The sequence below is a fragment of the Camelina sativa genome, chromosome 11 (assembly GCF_030686135.1).
Source record: "Camelina sativa cultivar CO46 ecotype springtype chromosome 11, ASM3068613v1".
Lineage (NCBI taxonomy): Eukaryota > Viridiplantae > Streptophyta > Magnoliopsida > Brassicales > Brassicaceae > Camelina > Camelina sativa.
This window is the reverse complement of record NC_141890.1, coordinates 12,552,829-12,571,488: the sequence shown is the minus strand read 5'-3', so window position 1 is coordinate 12,571,488 and position 18,660 is coordinate 12,552,829. Positions and strand designations below refer to the sequence as shown.

At 32.0% G+C, this 18,660-nt stretch overlaps 3 protein-coding genes across 3 annotated transcripts; 1 reads left to right on the top strand and 2 right to left on the bottom strand.

The window, feature by feature from the left end:
- Positions 1-7,502: 7,502 nt before the first annotated feature.
- LOC104723210 (pentatricopeptide repeat-containing protein At4g18520, chloroplastic) lies at positions 7,503-9,664 on the bottom strand. Its single transcript, XM_010441539.2, has one exon. The coding sequence runs from the start codon at positions 9,476-9,478 to the stop codon at positions 7,622-7,624; it is 1,857 nt and encodes a 618-aa protein (XP_010439841.1). The 5' UTR covers positions 9,479-9,664; the 3' UTR covers positions 7,503-7,621.
- A 75-nt stretch (positions 9,665-9,739) lies between these two features.
- LOC104723209 (uncharacterized) lies at positions 9,740-12,962 on the top strand. Its single transcript, XM_010441538.3, has 12 exons — positions 9,740-10,206; positions 10,586-10,690; positions 10,938-11,000; positions 11,095-11,199; positions 11,276-11,359; positions 11,439-11,557; positions 11,640-11,741; positions 11,837-12,019; positions 12,088-12,154; positions 12,240-12,293; positions 12,388-12,513; positions 12,587-12,962. The coding sequence occupies exons 1-12, from the start codon at positions 10,198-10,200 to the stop codon at positions 12,716-12,718; spliced, it is 1,149 nt and encodes a 382-aa protein (XP_010439840.1). The 5' UTR covers positions 9,740-10,197; the 3' UTR covers positions 12,719-12,962.
- Positions 12,963-15,281: 2,319 nt separating this feature from the next.
- Positions 15,282-17,416, bottom strand: LOC104723208 (adenylate-forming reductase 03009-like). The gene is made up of 2 exons (XM_087471607.1): positions 15,910-17,416; positions 15,282-15,747 (listed from the first exon to the last, which is right to left on the bottom strand). Exons 1-2 carry the CDS (start codon positions 17,272-17,274, stop codon positions 15,403-15,405), a joined length of 1,710 nt encoding a protein of 569 aa, XP_087327733.1. The 5' UTR covers positions 17,275-17,416; the 3' UTR covers positions 15,282-15,402.
- Positions 17,417-18,660: the final 1,244 nt, after the last annotated feature.

Here is an 18,660-nt window from a genome sequence, read left to right as displayed (position 1 = left end):
AATGAGTTATCTACCCCATTTCCCTTATATAAAGTATATACAATAGTGTTGTGTTGACATCCATTTGTATAAAGTAAATACAATAATGTTAAAATAAAAATCAAATATATCACTAATTAAGCAAAAAGATCAGTAGGCACCTTTATAGTATATACTTTATAGGGTACTATCCTACGGAAAATAATGCTTAACATATGAAATACATGTAGTTTATGAATTTTGAAAGACAAAATGGTTTCACAATGTAATAAAACAGTACTATGAAAGTGCAACTAGTTGATATATAGATATTATTTGTCTATTAACTAGAATAGATACGAATCTAAATAGTCAGTAATCAACACAAATTCAACGGGTCTTATCGGGCACTGAGGATTATTTATGCGTTGAGATGCAAAAGAATCAAACTTTAGTGATAACTAAAAATTTAAAACCTCAAAAGGTTGAAAACTAGAGAGGAGCAAATCGGTTCATGTTCATCGTGCCAAAGTGGGGACCGTCACCGTATGATAATACATTATGTGCATTCTAATTCAAGAAAGAGGAGATCATTACTTAAATTGAAAATGTTATTATTTTAAAAAAAGTTAAAGGAAATTATCTTAATATTTTGATCCTCTACTATATATAGCATATATAAGTACATTAATGAAATGTTTATTAAAGGTTCAACTTAGAAAATTGATTAAATAATTTATAGTGCGTTCTAATTATTAGTAAAGAAGATCCCACTTTATAATATTTTTTTTCATTTCTCACTTTATTGGCACCTCAGCTGAATCTTTTAATTAAATCGTAAATCATACTATATTCATTCTACCTAGAGATATTAATATGGGTATATTGAATAAAAATTAGTCTATTTTAAACTGTTTATGGAAAACAATTAAATGAGGCTAAATGGGTCACCTCATTTAGATCCATTTATTGTATGGGTATTAAAATCAATAGTACCGATTTAGACACATATAAATTTTAATAAGTATTTTTTTCCGCCAAAATAAACCACAAAATTATGTATTTATCACCAAAAGTGTTTATTCAAAAACTTGTGTTGTAACGCCAAAACCATAAAATTGTTTTAATCACAGAAAATATTTACACCCAAAATCGCGTTTTTCACACCAAAACTGTGTTTTTGGTCAAAATCATAAAATTGCATTTACGTAATAACTTAAACCATAAATAAAATATAATCAACAACCAAATAATTAATCATCTATTTCAAAAACCATTATATGTATAGCTTAAGTGAGTTTAGAAATATTTAAATAGGTAGGTTAAATAGGTTTATACTTAAATGGGGTGGGTTACCAATTTTTGATATCCCTAATTCTACCACTAATGCACATATCTATTCATAAAGCCCATTAAAAACAAGGTTCTAGATATTTTATGAATCACTCTACGTTTTTCTTAGTAATTGATCATCATCAAAAATAATTAGTGACAATCTATATCAATCAATACAATAAGAAGGGGTATTCAACTTATATTTTAGAAGATTTTCAGGTATTTTCAAAATCACTTGTTATTTCAATTGATGATTTTTAAAAACCTTTTGAAATCATATGTTATTGAACTTGATATTTATGTAAAATCATTTAAAATGATTCACAATCTCTTGTTATTCAATCCATAATTTGTAAAACTTACTTAAAATCTACTATTATTCAAATATCACAATTTTTTTTAAAAGATCTACTTTGAATAATTTTAAGAGACTTTTTTTTTGTTTTTTAGTTGAAAAATGTGACTTATAAAACCACACCCTTTAAGATGGAATTTTGAACGATTTCCAAAATTCTTAAAAGTTTTGTTCCTGCAACTGGCTATAGCACGGTTGCAACTGGTCATCACCTAAATTGGCCTAAGTAATGATCCTGGTCATCACCAAGAGTTCTACGTTTTTTCTCTTTATTACCAAACATAAAACAAACCAGAAGATCAAATTCAACCATCCGAACCGCCTCCTTGCAAGGCGAATTCCCTGCAGCTCCCGACGAACTAGAAGACGAATAACCAATCTATGGATTGCCCCGGAAACCAGCTTTCCGTAAAACCCAATTTCGTTTCAATCCGAGCTCCCTTCTGAAAGATATCGCAGTTTCTCTGCAACATACTCTATCCTTCAAAGACAGATCCGTCTATTTTCGACCAGCCCGCCTAGGGATCGATTTCCCAGCTGAGTACGACGAACCTGGTTTTGAATAACCTACTCATAGCCGCCCCGAGAATCAGCTTTCTATAGAACCCATTTTCATGTTGATCGGACCTGTCAGCCGAAAGATATCGCCGTCTCTCTGCAGCGTACTCAATCTGTTGAAATACAGATCCGTCTTTATCGCATCAGTCAGCTTCGAAATCGATTTCCGGATAAAATACTATGAATCAGATTACGCATAACCTATCCACGGATAGCACTTGGAGTCATCTTTCCAGAAAGACCGACCTCAACTCAAACTGACGTATCTACCGAAGGATATCACCCTATCTCCGGAACAGACACATCCTGTTCGAAACCCTAGCTATCAGCTCGCCGTCACGACTTGGAGAGCAGTTTCCCACCGATCTAGAAGGAACCCAGAACTGGTATGCATATAAATTTGAAGCCACAAGGCTTATCGTTCTAATGAGGCCGACCTCGTCTCAGTCAGCAGTGTCTACCGGAAGATATCACTCTATCTCCGCAAATGATCAATAATGAGACGATGATGTGTTTGATCATTCTAAAATCACTCACAAAATCTGTCAAAATCTCACAGATTGTCATTTCATTTTCATTTTCTCAATATAAAAATTCTAACAAATTACTCAAATCTTCTAAAAGCTTACTCAAATCTTGCAAAATTCTAAAATATTAAAATTCCACCAAATCCTCTAAAACATAAGTTCAATACCCCCTCTAAAACTTTAATGTTTCTCTCCACAGCATGACACATCAGCATTGTGAAGCATTCTGGAGATGACACATCAATTAAAATAGGTAACCAATGAAAACATTTTAATTAATACCATCTATTCCACGTCACTTTACTCCTTTTTTTAATTGATATTCTATTAAAGACCATAAGAAATAAAATGTTACAAAATCTAGAAGAGTTAATCAGCCGAGTCAAAATATATTTAGCAAACCAAATTTGAATCTAAATAGCCCAAGTTAGTTGGCCCATGAAGAATAAATCAAATACTAAACTTGAGCTTTTCATGTGGATCGATTTGGTTTGGTGTGTTTCATGTAGTTGTATAAAATTATAAATATGTGAATATGTAGAGAAATGTCATGAGCCACGGATAAGGGCATTTGACCTAAGTTCTAAAAAATAAGGACGTGCCATCGAACATACGCGGCAGCAACTCTATCGATCGTCGTGCTTGGTCCCAAACCCTCACAGTGAAGCATATAGTTCAAGCTTCTGCAGTATCCGACACAAAAAGAAGAAAGTTTCTTTTTTTAGTTTTCGTCTCCTTTTAATCCACTACGGATGTTTTGTTCTCTTGCAGTTATGATAACACTATCAAGGTTAAGAGAAGACTGCTTTGATGAATGGTAAACTCCTATTAAATTTTGTGGGTAACACCATAGCAACCAATAAGGCAAGAAGACGATTTCTTACAGCTGTTCTTCAATTTCATTTATCTGTTTTGTTTTGTTTTTGTGAATTTGTTTTTTCTTTTGTAAATGGAAGATTGTGGGGAACATTATAAAAACAGAGGAGGCGACAATTGCGGCGATGAACGCAGAGATTTGAAGAACCAAATCTCGATTACTTGAAGAAATTCCAAAACTTCAAAAGATTGCTCTCAAATAGGGTTTTTTTCGTGACCTAAAAACCTGATGATTTGTTTCTTCCGTATTGTTGATTGGTTTTCTTATATCTCATGATAAAAATTATATATTCTCAGGTCAGAGGGCTTTCAAAGGAAGAGTTTGATGATGGAAGAATGATCTGGATTTGTCATTGAGAGATAAGATTGATGGCATGCCAGATGTTAATTAGTGTTGTCTCTTGATGATGTTTACACAGCCTATTAAAGCAAATCTCATAATATTAGTGTACTAATCAGAGTCAAACTATTGTTTATATTTCGTTTGGTATTAGTTTTGTTCCTAATTATTGCTTAACTTGCATATAATATTGCGTTATACCACTGTTGTTGATTTAGTTGGTCATTTAAAGAATTGGAATTGTTTTTTATTATTTGTTCTTAATTTCTGCAGCTAATTTAATTTTCTTGAAAATGATTTTGGCTTTGTCATGTTAACATGAGTTTTGGGAATGCACAAAGCACAATGTTCTTTTCTCATAATAAAGTTTTTATATGGGCATTTATATCACTTTCTGGCCTAGAAGATTTTGCAATGCTTTGCTTTAGAAGCTGCATATGATTTTTAGCCAAATGCAACAAACCATTTAAGTGGTATGACGATGTTAAGAGTTTGGAAACATTACATGGAATATTGTCTATATAAATGCATACAAAATATATGCAGGGACTTTACGTAAATATTATTCATAAATGTAAATACTTAGGGATTTTACAATATATTTACTGTGTAAAACTAATATATGTAACAAGTAATTATTAATGAATGCATTTGTAATAAAATCGTAAAATAAAATTACTAAAATGGGAGCAAATAAAAAATTATAAATCTTAAATCATCTTAAATTTGTATATTCCAAGTACATATAAAAGGTTTTCTTTAGTGTGATAGTCGATGAAATTATACACATATATATATATTACAATATAAAGACAAATTAATTATCTGTAAACAAAAAAAAAAATTGTCTGTAAAAAGTTATACACATAGACTTAAAACATAAGAAAAAAGCGAATACGATCACTGTACAATACATTCATCATTTTATAAAGTAATATATATCATTTTTTTTTTACAACATTACAAATATACGTTTGTCTTTGAGAAAGACTTAGTTCGAACCCAGATTTAGTGAGAATGCAATATTCACAAAATATGTGAGTACGAGTGTCTTCTCATTTATATATGTCTTGTTTCAGTTTCTTCATGAAATATTCACAAAATATATTACTCAAAACAGTTTCGTATAAACTCTTCAATAGAGCTACTAATCCTCTTGATTCTCTCAAATGTAAGAGACCATGATTCTAGAGTAAATAACATTAGTTTGTTAAGTGTTAGAGACTGAAACACCAAAATATTATTTACTTGATTAGTTTTAAAACACATCTTACAAAAAATACTACACATACCCATTTTGTATGATGTGTATAAAACTAATCAAGTTGTTTGTTTAATTTTGTTACATTTACATATAGGGTATAATCGAAGTATAGTTACTTTTTAACAGTGATTTGTGCTCATTACCTATATACGGAAATACTGTTTAAATTTCTTCTTATACATGTTGCTATATTTGGAAATTTTAGGATTGATTATAATAGTTCATAGGTTTTAGTGCTCCAATGCATCATAATACAAGAAAAACTAAAATTGATTTTAGTCTATAATTTCATTACAATACTAAAATAAAATATAACCAAAAACAAATAATAATAAAAACCTAAAAATAAAAAATTTCCAATTAAAATTGTCAAAAACTATATTAATAATGATTTTTAATTACAAAAGCCATACAAAAATTATCTTAAAAATAATTAAAATAAAAAAATACAAAAAACAACCCCGCGACGTAGCGCGGGCACTATCCTAGTATATACAAATTAACTTTGCTCACTTCTCCTTCCTCCACATCAGCATCTACCTAATCATTTTTCTTTTGCATTAAAAATATTATTTTTAATATTCATTCATTGCATATTTATTAATTATAATTAATAATAGTAAAAAGTAAATAAAAATGAATTAACTAAAATTAATTAAATTTTAAAATAGTATAAACAATAATATAATTTTTAGTAAATAATAAAAATAATAACTATCTAAAAATGAATTAAGTAAATTAAATGAAAAAATTAAAATAGTAAAAATAATACTATAAATTTGTTTTAGTAATAATGTTATTATTAAAATCATAACCAAAAAATAATTATATTCCAAAATTTAGAATGGGTTAATGAGTTTTAGAATGTATGTAAGATTTTAATACATGGTGGAGTAAAAAAACAAGTTATGTAATTGTATTTATAAAAATCTAAACATGAAAATAAAATTGAAGTGAAACATTAGTTTCTAAGAAACATATACCATAAAGATTTATTATTAAATTTTACTTATAAGAAAGAAAAGATTAATTACTTAATTTAACTTAACTAAAAAGTTTTGATCTAAAACAAATACATTGCAAGGGGCACACTTTTTTTTGAGAAAACTATGAAAAAGAATTTTGAAAAAATAATCTATCTAAAAAACAAAATCAATTGTCAGAAAATATAGAAAAAATGATATGCAAACCGTTACAAAAAAGTGGCATGTGATTTGGGTAGCATATCTCATAAGGTATATTATCAACTAGGGCTACAATTTTATAACATGATATAAAGCATAGATAACAAATATAACATATATATATATATATATATATATTATCAAATGCTTTTAACCCAAAACATTGGCAAAAACAACATATTTAAAGTACACTATGTTTTTTTTTTTTTTTTGAGAAGACGAAGCTGGGGTTGCATCACAAAATTAACATCTGAAAATAACATATGAGATTTTAGAAAAATATATAGCTTGGATTAGTGAATAGATATTCATTGTGAGGTTTAAATGTTTCATCATTTAAGCATTCTTGACTTAGTATGAAATTCTATTATGACAGATGATGCATTTGGACAACTTTATTGTAGCGACATAGCAGTAAAACTGTTCATGAAACTTTGTTTATTCGCATTTAATATAGGATATCAATATGTTTAAATGGTCTCTATAATTTGGTCAACGGTCGACATTGATGTTAGAACTTTTAAAATTATGTTTTCATGGTATATGAATATGGAATGAAATTTTTTAAAGATAAAAGGTCAGAAGATTGTCGATAATATTATTGCAACACTAGACAATATATGTAATATATAGATTAGTAAAATAAGTACGACATTTATATAGATTTATCTTTTAATCTTCAAATTATATTCATATTCAATGATTCTTATTGATAAAAAATTTAACTAAAATCCCACGTAAAATCGTAAATAGATATAACAAAGAAATATTATAATAAAATATATATATATATATGTTGTATATCACTGTGTAAAGTAAGTTATATATTTATATTCAAAAGTTGGAATAATTATACTTGAGCTCAACAATTTTTATTGATAGAAAATATTTTAAATTAAACGTGTGCGGGTACAAATTCTAGTATAATTAGAAAATCTTTCTAAATTTGTCATCTTCTCATTTATGTTGTTGATTCTACTATATTGTTGTTTTCATATTACCTATAGATTTCCTATCCTAGAATTCACCACAGTCTATATCCTTATTGATTTAAAATCACTATTTATAATTTTAAATCTTTGCATTTGCATTTGAAAATTGCAAATTCAAAATCTTCGAATCCTTATATCATCAAGATGAAATTTGTACATTTAATGGGAACGTTTTTTCTATTAGAAACTTTATCATATAAATCCTTGGGAAAGAGCTTTTAAAGAAGAAAGATTAAGAAGAGGTCTCCAAGTAACAAGTTGCAGAAGATTCAGTTTCATCGAGCTCAATATCTCCACAAGTAGAGAGAATTGTAGCAAATATATAATCATCCACCTCAAATCCTTCTGCCTCCATTCTATACATTAGCTTCAATGCTTCCCTGCAAAACCCATTCCTCGCGTAACCCATTATCATCGCCTTCCATGAGACCAAGTTCTTCTCGGGCATACTGTCGAAAACCCTAAAAGCTTCCGAGACAAATCCACATTTTGCATACATATGAATCAAAGCACTCCCCACAAAGACATTTGACAGAGCATGATTCTTCTTTGCAATGGAATGTATTGATCTGCCTATAAGAAGAGATTCTGAATTCGCACAAGCTTTTAAAGCAGAAGAGTAAGTAAATGGGTTTGGCTCTACACCATCTTGTATCATCTCTTTCAAGAAGTCTAGCGCTTCTGATTCATGTCCTAAACTCGAACATCCAGAGATCATAGCTGTCCATGAAACCACATCTCTAGATGGCAATTGCTGCAGAACATTGAAAGCGTCACGAGATGCTCCGCATTTACAATACAGCCAAACCAAAGTACTTCCAATATAAACATTCTTTTCAATAGAATTCTTGATAATCTGTGCATGAAGTTCCTTCCCCAACAATAAAGCACCAACAGATCCACACGCTCTAAGGATGCTTACTACTGTCAAATTGTTAGCTATCAAATGCCGCCTCTTCATCACCCTGAAGAGGCTGATAGCGTCCTCACCAAAACCTTCCCGAGCATGTGCAGCTATAATCGAAGTCCATGTGACCGTGTTTCTATTGCTCATTCCATCAAACACTTTTCTGCAATCATATATCTCCCCACATTTAGCATACATGTCCATCAGCGAAGTTCCAACAAAAACATCAGTCTTAATCATCTTTTTAACTACCAAGCTGTGTACTTGCCTTCCAAATCTCATCGCTTTCTCCTCACTACAAGCCTTCAAGATACTGCACACCGTGAACTCGTTAGGCAAAAAACCATGATTCAACATTCCCATAAACATGACTATAGCTTTATTCCCATGCCCTTTTCTTGAACAAGCCGATATAACAGCTGTCCAAGATATCACATCCTTCTCCTCCATCATATCAAACGCTCGTAACGCACTCGTCAACTCACCGCACTGCGCATAAAAGTAAACAAGAGAACTCTCTACAATGAGATTGTCAACTCCAACTTTCACCATATTACCATGAACCTGTCTCCCTAACTCAAACTCTGATCTCCTACTACACAGATTCAACAAACACACAAACATCCTCTGGTTAGTAAAACGTATCCCATGCTTCACATAGTCTTCAAACAGCGCAAAAGCCTCATCCTCAAGACCATACTTCAAATACCCATCAATCATCGCCGTCCAAGTAACAGTGTTTCTATCAGGCATACTGTCGAACACCTTCCGTGCATAAACCAAATCCCCTAATCTCACACAAGAACTAATCAAATTATTACCAAAATAGATCACTTGATCATCAAAACACTTCAAAGCCATGGCGTGAATCCTTTTAATTAGTCGCATCCCATTAGAAGACTGAAGCCACTCAGCTAACAGAGCGTAATCAACTCGTTCGCTATCGAAAGAATCATCACGATTCAAATCCTCTTCTTTAAACTGACGTAACCCGAAAGAATCAGTAAACCCCGAATCAAAAGATGGCTTCTTTCCAGAAACAAGTCGAAACCTCCCGTGCCTCTGTTCCTCCCGCTTCGTTCTTGAATCGCTACTGTAACATATCGTCGGAGATTTGAAGGTTTGAGTAACCGGAATCTCTGAAACCCGAAGACGCGGTTGAATTAAAGCTAATGAAAACATTGATTGAGAGAAATGAGAGAAGCTTTCGATTTTTTTTTTAATAATCTGATCTGATCTGGTAATTATGACGACGACAACAAATAATATCTCGGTCGGTTTTTTCAAATTCCTACGAGAGACAAATATACACAGAACAGAACAGAACACGACTTAAATAAATATCAATTTACAGCCAATTAGCAACAACCACGTTTCTTACCACTTACCACTTTCCTCTCTCTCTCTATCTCATCAGCATTTGTCTCAAACAAAAAAAAAAAAAGCCCTTTGAGAAATTGCAACACGATCTCGTAAACGTGTCTCTCTGACTTCAGTCTTACTCATCAATCCCTTTAGGTTCCGTTTCTAAAGTGTTCATCTTTTTCCATCTTTCAGCTTAAATTTGATCACTTTCGTTTCTGGGTTTTATGAAGTTAACAGAGCAGATGAAATTGTTCTTTAGCTAAAAGCTTCTCTTAGATAGATTGGTTATTTATTTTTGTTTAAAAAGCTTTAGAATTCGTGGAGCCGAGAATATAAAACGACCAGACCAAGTTCGGGATTTATTCGTTTCTTCTTCTGCTTTTTTGGTCTCTTCCTCTTCTCTCGACAAAAGGGTTTTATTCTGTCTCTACATAATAAAAATAAAACCTTTTTTTAAGGAGAGGAAGAAAAGTTTCAATTTTTTTCAGAGAAAACCCAAAAGGCAGAAACAGAGAGATATCAAATCATCCAAATTCATGAAACAGGTAAAAAAGAGACTAGCTTTTCTTCTTCCTTTCGTCTCCTTTTTTTTTTCTTTTTACTAAAATCCAATTTTTGTGTCTATGGTTTGGTTGGTTAATTGTTGAACATGTACGATAAAATTACGGATTTGCTAGCTTAATAGCTGCTTCCTCTCATGTGTGTGTATACATTAGGGAATAAAAAACTACAAAATCTTTTGTCAATTTGTTATCTTTTTTCCAAATTGACCTCATTTGTCCTATTGAATCAAACAAGTTTTCTTCAGATACTCGACCTTGTTCAGTGTTCTGATATATGATTTTAAAGCCTCTGTCTCTAGACTCTGTTGTTTGTTTTCTTCTTTGAAGAAAGAAGTTTCATTATCAATTCTTTAATTTGCAGAGTTCGATGAATCGATCGTGTCTCTGTAGTATCTTAATCACTGCTGCTCTCATCTGTGGTGCTTACTTCATTGGCAATGCTTATCTTGCTGAAGAATTTAAAGAGGTAAGATTTATTTTGTATCTGACATCACTCACCTTAAGCTCTATATATGTTTCTATGATGCTGTATTTGTTTTGGTTGGGTTGTTCAGTTTGTTATTTTGTGTGTAATCAGTAATTTGTATTTTTCCTACATGTGTAGAACATGACCTTACTGAGGAATTCATGTTTTATAGTCTACACCAAATCAATAAGTCTAGGAACCACGATAGAGTAATTCTGATTTTGATGCATAAGATTTTGATTTACAGAGATTGCTAAAGTGGCAGATCACTGATAAGATGCAGAACACAACATCCACCAGTATGTGCGAGGTTTGTCTTCATAGAAGTTCGGTTTTTTTATCGTTGAGTTTGCTTTATGAGATTTTTTGATATCAAAATGTTCAAATTTATATTTTTTCGCTAGAATTCCGATAAGCCATTGGGTACTGAAGCATTACCGAAAGGAATAATCGAGAGAACATCGAACTTGGAAACGCAACATCTATGGAACTACGATGACACAAAAAAGGTTGTAAAACACTCCTTAAAGATTTGTAAATATTCATGGCTTGTTATTTATGTAGCTTAATCTTTCGTTCTTTCAGAGAAGTCCAAACCGCTCAATGAGTTTGCTAGCTATGGCAGTTGGAATCAAACAAAAGGAGCTAGTCAACAAAGTTATCCAAAAGGTTTTAAACTTGTCTTTTGCTTGTTTCTATCACTAAGTTTTTTCACCTTTTTGATGATACAAATTGGCTGTGACTTCAGTTTCCCCCTCAAGATTTCGCGGTCATGCTTTTTCATTACGATGGTGTTGTCGATGATTGGAAGCAGTATCCATGGAATGAGCATGCAATTCATGTTTCCGTAATGAATCAAACAAAATGGTCTGTTTTCTTTGCAATTCTTGTTATTATTCTCACAAATCTTCACATATATATTATCTTAACAACTGAATGATGTGTACAGGTGGTTCGCCAAGCGATTCTTGCATCCCGATATAGTGTCGGAGTATGAATATATATTTCTTTGGGACGAGGATCTTGGTGTAGCTCATTTTAATCCTCAACGGTAATCAACCAAATATAGGACTTGTCACCTTTTTATTTTATTTTATCTTTTTCTTTTTTTTCATTTACATGATGGAATCATTTTCTCATTTTTAGGTACCTATCTATTGTAAAAGAAGAGGGGCTTCAGATATCGCAACCAGCTCTCGACACTACAAAATCAGAAGTGCATCATCCTATAACTGCTCGTCGCAAGAAATCAAAAGTTCACAGGAGGATGTATAAATACAAAGGTAGCGGGAGATGTGATGACCATAGCACCAATCCTCCCTGCATCGGGTAAAAAGCTTTTTAACAAACTCTCTATCTCCCTCTTTCTCCGGTTAACCCGTAACTTGGATGTGTAGGTGGGTAGAAATGATGGCACCTGTCTTCTCAAGAGGAGCATGGAGATGTTCTTGGTATATGATTCAGGTGACATTTTCATATATATATATCTCGGCATTCGTTTTTGGTTCCTCGAGTCTTTGGGGGTTTAATGCTTTGGTTTGTGTTGCAGAATGATTTGATCCATGCATGGGGTCTGGATACGCAGCTAGGTTATTGTGCTCAAGTTGGTTTCTTCTCTAACTACTTTTATATTTCTTAACTGGTTTTGATAATCCCTCACTTAGTGTACTTATTAACATGTTCATGGATGTGGATAGGGTGATCGTAAGAAAAATGTTGGTGTTGTTGATGCGGAGTACATAATTCATTATGGTCTTCCAACGCTCGGTGTGGTTGAAACCGCTTTAAGCTCTATACGGAATGAGACAGACCCGAAATCAACGGTACGCTCTTCAAGTGATTTTGTATATATTTTGTTGATGGAGTTATGTCTTATTATTTGGTTGAGGTTCACAGGAATCATTGGAGTCTCGTGAAGTAGATAATAGACCAGAAGTGAGGATGAAATCATTCATAGAGATGAAGAGATTTAAGGAACGTTGGAAGAAAGCTGTGAGAGATGATAGATGTTGGGTCGATCCGTATTAGAAACCTGAGTGGTTTAAGTAAACCGAACCAAATTGGGATTACCTCCAATAGTGTTGATATTGTCTCTTGTTTGAGTATGCTTTTGTGTGATCGATCCATTGTATACCATTATTTGGTACATAGATTTTTTTTTGTTTTATTTGGAATAGACCAGTTCTGTATTTAAGTGTTTTATGGACCACCAAGTACACTAGAACCTCTATAAATTAATACTCTATAAATTAATAAATTTTGCTGGTTCCAAGTCGGGTCAGTGTAAAAATTAACAATATTTGATAAGATAATAAGATAATAATTTTTTTAAAATCTCTTTATAAAATATGGTCCCAATAATATCATAAATTAATAATTATGTAAATTTATATATATATATATATATAACTGATATAATAGTGTATGTTTCTCCTAAAGCTCAATTCTATAGAACAATTGTAATGTTGTATTTTCAACCTATAATAATATCTCTAAAATATTTTATAACATGTCATACAAATAATTAAAATTTAAAGTTTTAATTTTTAGATATGCATCATTTACAATTTGATAATTTGACAGATTATTAAAATAGGAGAATTGATATTATTATTCATAGATTTGAATTTATGTGTCTCATGTGTATAAGTCAATTTGTCTATAATATTTGTAATTTATTGTAAATAGTGCTTTCTAAATATTATAAGTTCAATTCTTAAACCATAAAATTTATAACATCCGAAAGTTTAATCTTATTTTGCTATAGTTGTTCCAATTCATAATTTTTTAAAAAATAAACAATTAAAAATATATCTATAAATTAATAATTATTAATTTACACTATAAAATAATAATTATTAATTTATAAATAAATTAATATCACTATAAATTAATAAAATGTCTTAGTCCCAACATTATTAATTTATAGAGGTTTTACTGTAGATTTCACATTTTGTAGCATTATTTATACAAAAGTGTTTTTGTACTTAGTAAAATATCTCATGATTATATATATTTACGTAAATTTACAAAAATGGGATGTAATTTAGGTGATGTCTAATTTTGGTTATGCGTTTCAATTTTGGTGGGAAGGTGATTTTCTGATAACAAATTCTTTTGTTATCTGGATATCTAATTTATGACGTTTTACAAAATCAATTTTTAATTTGCAATCCTAATAAATCATGTAATAAATTAGACGTTGATTATGGGACACGAACGATATATATACATTCGAACATCTGTTTCCTTATTGATTATGCAATAATTATACATGAGCAAAACACATATTTGGACCCACTTTTTAATGTAAATGACCTAAAAGTAAACAAATCGATTTCCGATAAAGCGTGTCCTAATTAAAATGACAAATCGTATTCACTCTAGAAACCTAGTGAAGAAGCATGATATTAGTATCAATTCTATCCCGTTTGATTATAAGTGTTCACATTTGTTATATATAAAAAAACAATTAATTTTTGTTTCTGTAACATGTTTTTGTTTAATTTAGGCATCTAATTTATTAAATGTATGTATATGTACATGTATTGCGAGAAAACCATGAAGTATAGAGGTCTTAAGGTCTTGCATAGATAAATGATTGAAGGTAATACAATGTCATATAACAAGAACGGTGAAAACCCTAGAGAATATTGATCATGATGCACCATTGCACCTTATAAAAGTCAACTTGTTCATGTGTAATTGTGTACAGTCCTATTTCGTGTTGACCCTAACGTATAATAGCTCAGATCCTTATGGGTTTTGAGTTTGACTTGATCAAATCTTGTAGTCGTATGTATGATGAGAACTGAGAAGTCAAACTGGTTAAGATTTTTGGTATAGGTTGTTGTTACTGTATACATTTTAACAGAATTTAGCGATAAATATTCTAAACAATTAAATTTATTTTTTCGTTTTGAATATGTTATTTAAAATTTATCTTTTATTGTTTTTGAATGATTCTTGATCCACTATCATGTGCTAATTTGTTTTGAATAGAATGTTTCTTTATTGACTTTATTGTTTTACAATAATTTTCACTATTAATATAAAACACAAATATACATTTTTGACCGAATAAAACATAAAAATTATGTTTTTAATGTTTTTATTTTTATTGAATTCTTGCTTCTATTAATAGTAAAATATATAGTTTATATTTTAAAGAATAATTAATTGTGATATAAATATAAGATAAAATAAATCGTTACGGAAATACTCAATTAATTAATTAAAAAAATTGCTCACGTAAAAGACGACAAAAGTCTCATTTTTGGGACTTCAAAAAATTGTGAGGGAAAAAAATGTGTTCTGTTTAGACTGTAAAGAAAAGAAAAAAGTGGCAAGTACTTGATATAATTGACTGTTAACTTTTTTTTTAAAGAAGTAATTAACAGGTTTGAAAGTCCCAACTGAACTAATCATGTCCTAAGCCAAACTGTTTTGTTTAGAAGTAGACTTCATATACTAGTAGTCTAGTATAGTCAAAGTCTCCGTAGTTGGCAAAACGTTATTTAATTTGTATGGAGGTAAGCTAACAAACTCATTGTCACACATGAACATGTCTTATCTTATTAACTCATTACTCTTGATAAGATTTCCTTTATTACGATAATATCACACAAGTTTACATTATTGTTAAATAAACAGACAAAGAAATAAATAACGTAACCAGAGAAGTAACCAAAAAAAAAAAAAGAGTAATCTAATTAAGAATCCCAAATAGGACCAAAAGCAGGAACACTAGAAGCCTTGCAAGCATTAACAACATCACGACTTCCTTCAGGATTGCTTGTAACAATCACAACTTGAGCTCCAAACTTCTTTGAAGCTTCCACGGTCATTTCCGAGACATTAGGCCTTCCTAGAACCGCAGTATCGTGAACTATGATCCTATCTTGATGAGGATAATCTTTAAGCCTATTCACAATCTCCGACCCGAAATTATCATCTAATCCTTTTGCCACCCATATCAAATATACCTCAGCCTTGCTCTGTTGCATAAGAAACGATAAAAATACGCAAATCCCTGATCCTGTGGCCACAAGTAATACCTGTGAAAACAAATAAAAGTATAATTAGTAATGATTTATATTTTCACCAAATAATTTATCAATTGTTATGTCGGTGGACTATATGATTACTAAACCCTAAAGAAGTCAACAAAAAGCTGTTAAAATCTGTTACTCCCAAATGTTTAAGAGAGATTTATTTACCTTGTCATACAAGTTAACGAGGTAAGGTAAGCCGGCGAAGTGAACCGTACGGACCCATAAGTGTGTTGGAGGTTGTGAGACTAGGGACTTTGTGAAGTCGCCGACAGCACCAGCCAACATCATGTGAGATGTCTTCCCATCAGAGATTATCCCAAAAGCGTGCCATTCCGACAACGGCGATGGACTGATCCGACCCAAGATCCCTGATTTCACGCCTCCCCTGAATTTGATCAGGGACGCGTGGCCCGAGAGAGATGATACGTCAACCGGAACACGTCTCACGGTTAACCAAGGGAGCAAAATCGCGATCGTGATCGCTAGCGTAAACCAAAACTCTTGTGTTTTGATCAGCTTCGAGCCGAGATTATCGCTGTAAGATCTTGATATTGGATCGTAGGAAATCGTCAGAATTATAAACACCCAAACAAGACCTAAAGCGGACCAGCCTACGAATCTGTGGATGCGTTCGAAGACGTTGTGGTGTAAATGGCGAACAAGTGGGAACGCGGCAGCACAAGTGAGGAAGAGGAGACAGAGAATCGCGGACGCAACCGCTATGATTGCATTTGAAGTGTTGTCTCTATCTTTAAGAGTGAGAACCAATGCGTAGATGAGCCAAGCTACCGAGGAAACGCCACAACCGCTGTGGATGCCACCTAGACTTTGTAAGAGTGATGTGACCATGATTTTGATGCGGAGAGGGACAAAGGAGCGTCCAAGGAGTTTCACGGTTAAGTAGAAAACGATTCTCAAGAAGGCTTCGCTTCTGCAGAGAGTTAGGGCAAGAATATTGGCGATTGAAAACAGAGCTGCTCTGTTTCTAGCGTAAGCGAAATTTCCCGTGGCCGCGAGAACAAGAGCTAGGACGTTCAGAAAGAACGAAAGGACGAAGAGACGCTTGTAAACAGTGAATAAGCCTTGATCAAGAAGTATAATTGAGAGTCTTGAAGGACGTTTCTTTGGAACCGGTGGTTGCTGAGGTTTCTCGCTGTGTTTGCTTGTGGAATAAGTAAGGATTGGATGTTCGTCAGTCTCACTGTGTTCTTCGTTTCCTTCCTTGATCCCACCTTCTTCTAAGTAGAAAATATCATCTTTATCTTCTTCGTCATCGTCGTTGTCAGACTCCAAATCGCAGAAATGGCTGCTGGGTCGGCTCATGGAGCGTTGAATCGACGAAGGAAAAACTTTTGAGGGGTTTCTCAAGAAATCCCATGGACGTCTAAACCTGCTGAACGTTCCCTCGCGTTCAAGGTTTGCGTTGCGGTTTTGATCAATGGTAACGACAGCAAAAGGGTCTGCATGAGGTTTTATCTCAAACGCTACTCCTCGACAGCTAGAGAATCTCACGGTCGAAGGTTTTTCCATTTTTGCTATCTCTTTTGTTGGCTTAGATTAAGAGGAAACAAGAAGGATGGCTTAAGAAACAAGGCAAGGATGAGTTTTATCGAGCTCTTGTTGTTGGTTTTAGCTTTATGGATTGTTCATGAACTTCATGCCTTTTTATATCGTAATTTGGTATCACCATATTCAAAAATTTCATCATTGACTCGGATAAAAACGTCTTTTTCACGCCATTTTTTTGTTTCGTTTTGTTATTAAGGTAGGACCATAAAGAGTTCTGTTTTGTATGTCTTTCCTTTGACTCTGACTTGGAAGCTCTGAAATTGTCAAATAACACACTGATTGTGATGGAGAAACTCTTACTACATTCACATTGTATATATGATTAATAGAAGTTTGGAGGATTAATTCATTGAAATTTGACCATAATTGACATTTTACTGATTTGTGTTACAGCTGTTCGTGTGTAGTGTCTGTGAGTTACCACTTACCCATTACCATACTGTTTTTTGTTTTTTTCCTTTTCTCGAAATATTGAATCTGAAAATAGCTTTAGTTTCATCCCATAAGGGTTTCATCACTAAGTTACAATTTAGCACCCATATTGTTAATTGCATTATAAATGTTGTTACGAAAAGAGGAACCAATAACTAACTATTTTGTTTTGTACTATATATCTTTCTTCATTTAGTTTAATCCATGACGCGTGAAAACGATACTCCACATGATATGAAACTCACATGATGTGTCCAATGGACGAAGAATTTGTCAAACTAGTTCCACTATACAATTAAATACTCAATCAGAAAATGCAAGTGGCATGCATTGAGATTTATTAGCCAAAATATTTGATTATTGCTTTAGACATGGATGGTTTGATTATATGAAACGGTTTGGTCATAGAGATAGAGTGAATACTGAGTCACAACCCGCTAAAAAATATAATCAATCATTTGTTATTTATTTAATCGTAATTGTAATCTAGCTACATTGCAGTAGAAGTAAATCTTGAATTGTTTTTTTTTTATCGGTCTAAGTTTACATATTCCATTATTATTATCTAAAATAAAAACATAATTGTATATATTCGATATCCAAATAAACAAAAAGTAAAAAGATCAATAACAATCAAACCAACTTTCAAGTTTAAAAATCCAAACCAGTACTTACAGTATTCCAAAATAAAATCTACAGTTGGAATTTTTTTTTGTAAGAAAAAGGAAGAAACTATACAGAATTTTCTTGAAATAAGTGGATCGGGTTTTCTAAATTAAAAATATTGAAAAAATGAAATATACAAAACTCTATATATTAAGAAATTACAGTATTTTCTCAAACATCAACAGTTGACCAAAAAAGTAAAAAGAACCAAAAAATCAGAAAATCGAGATCTTCGTTATATATCATCAA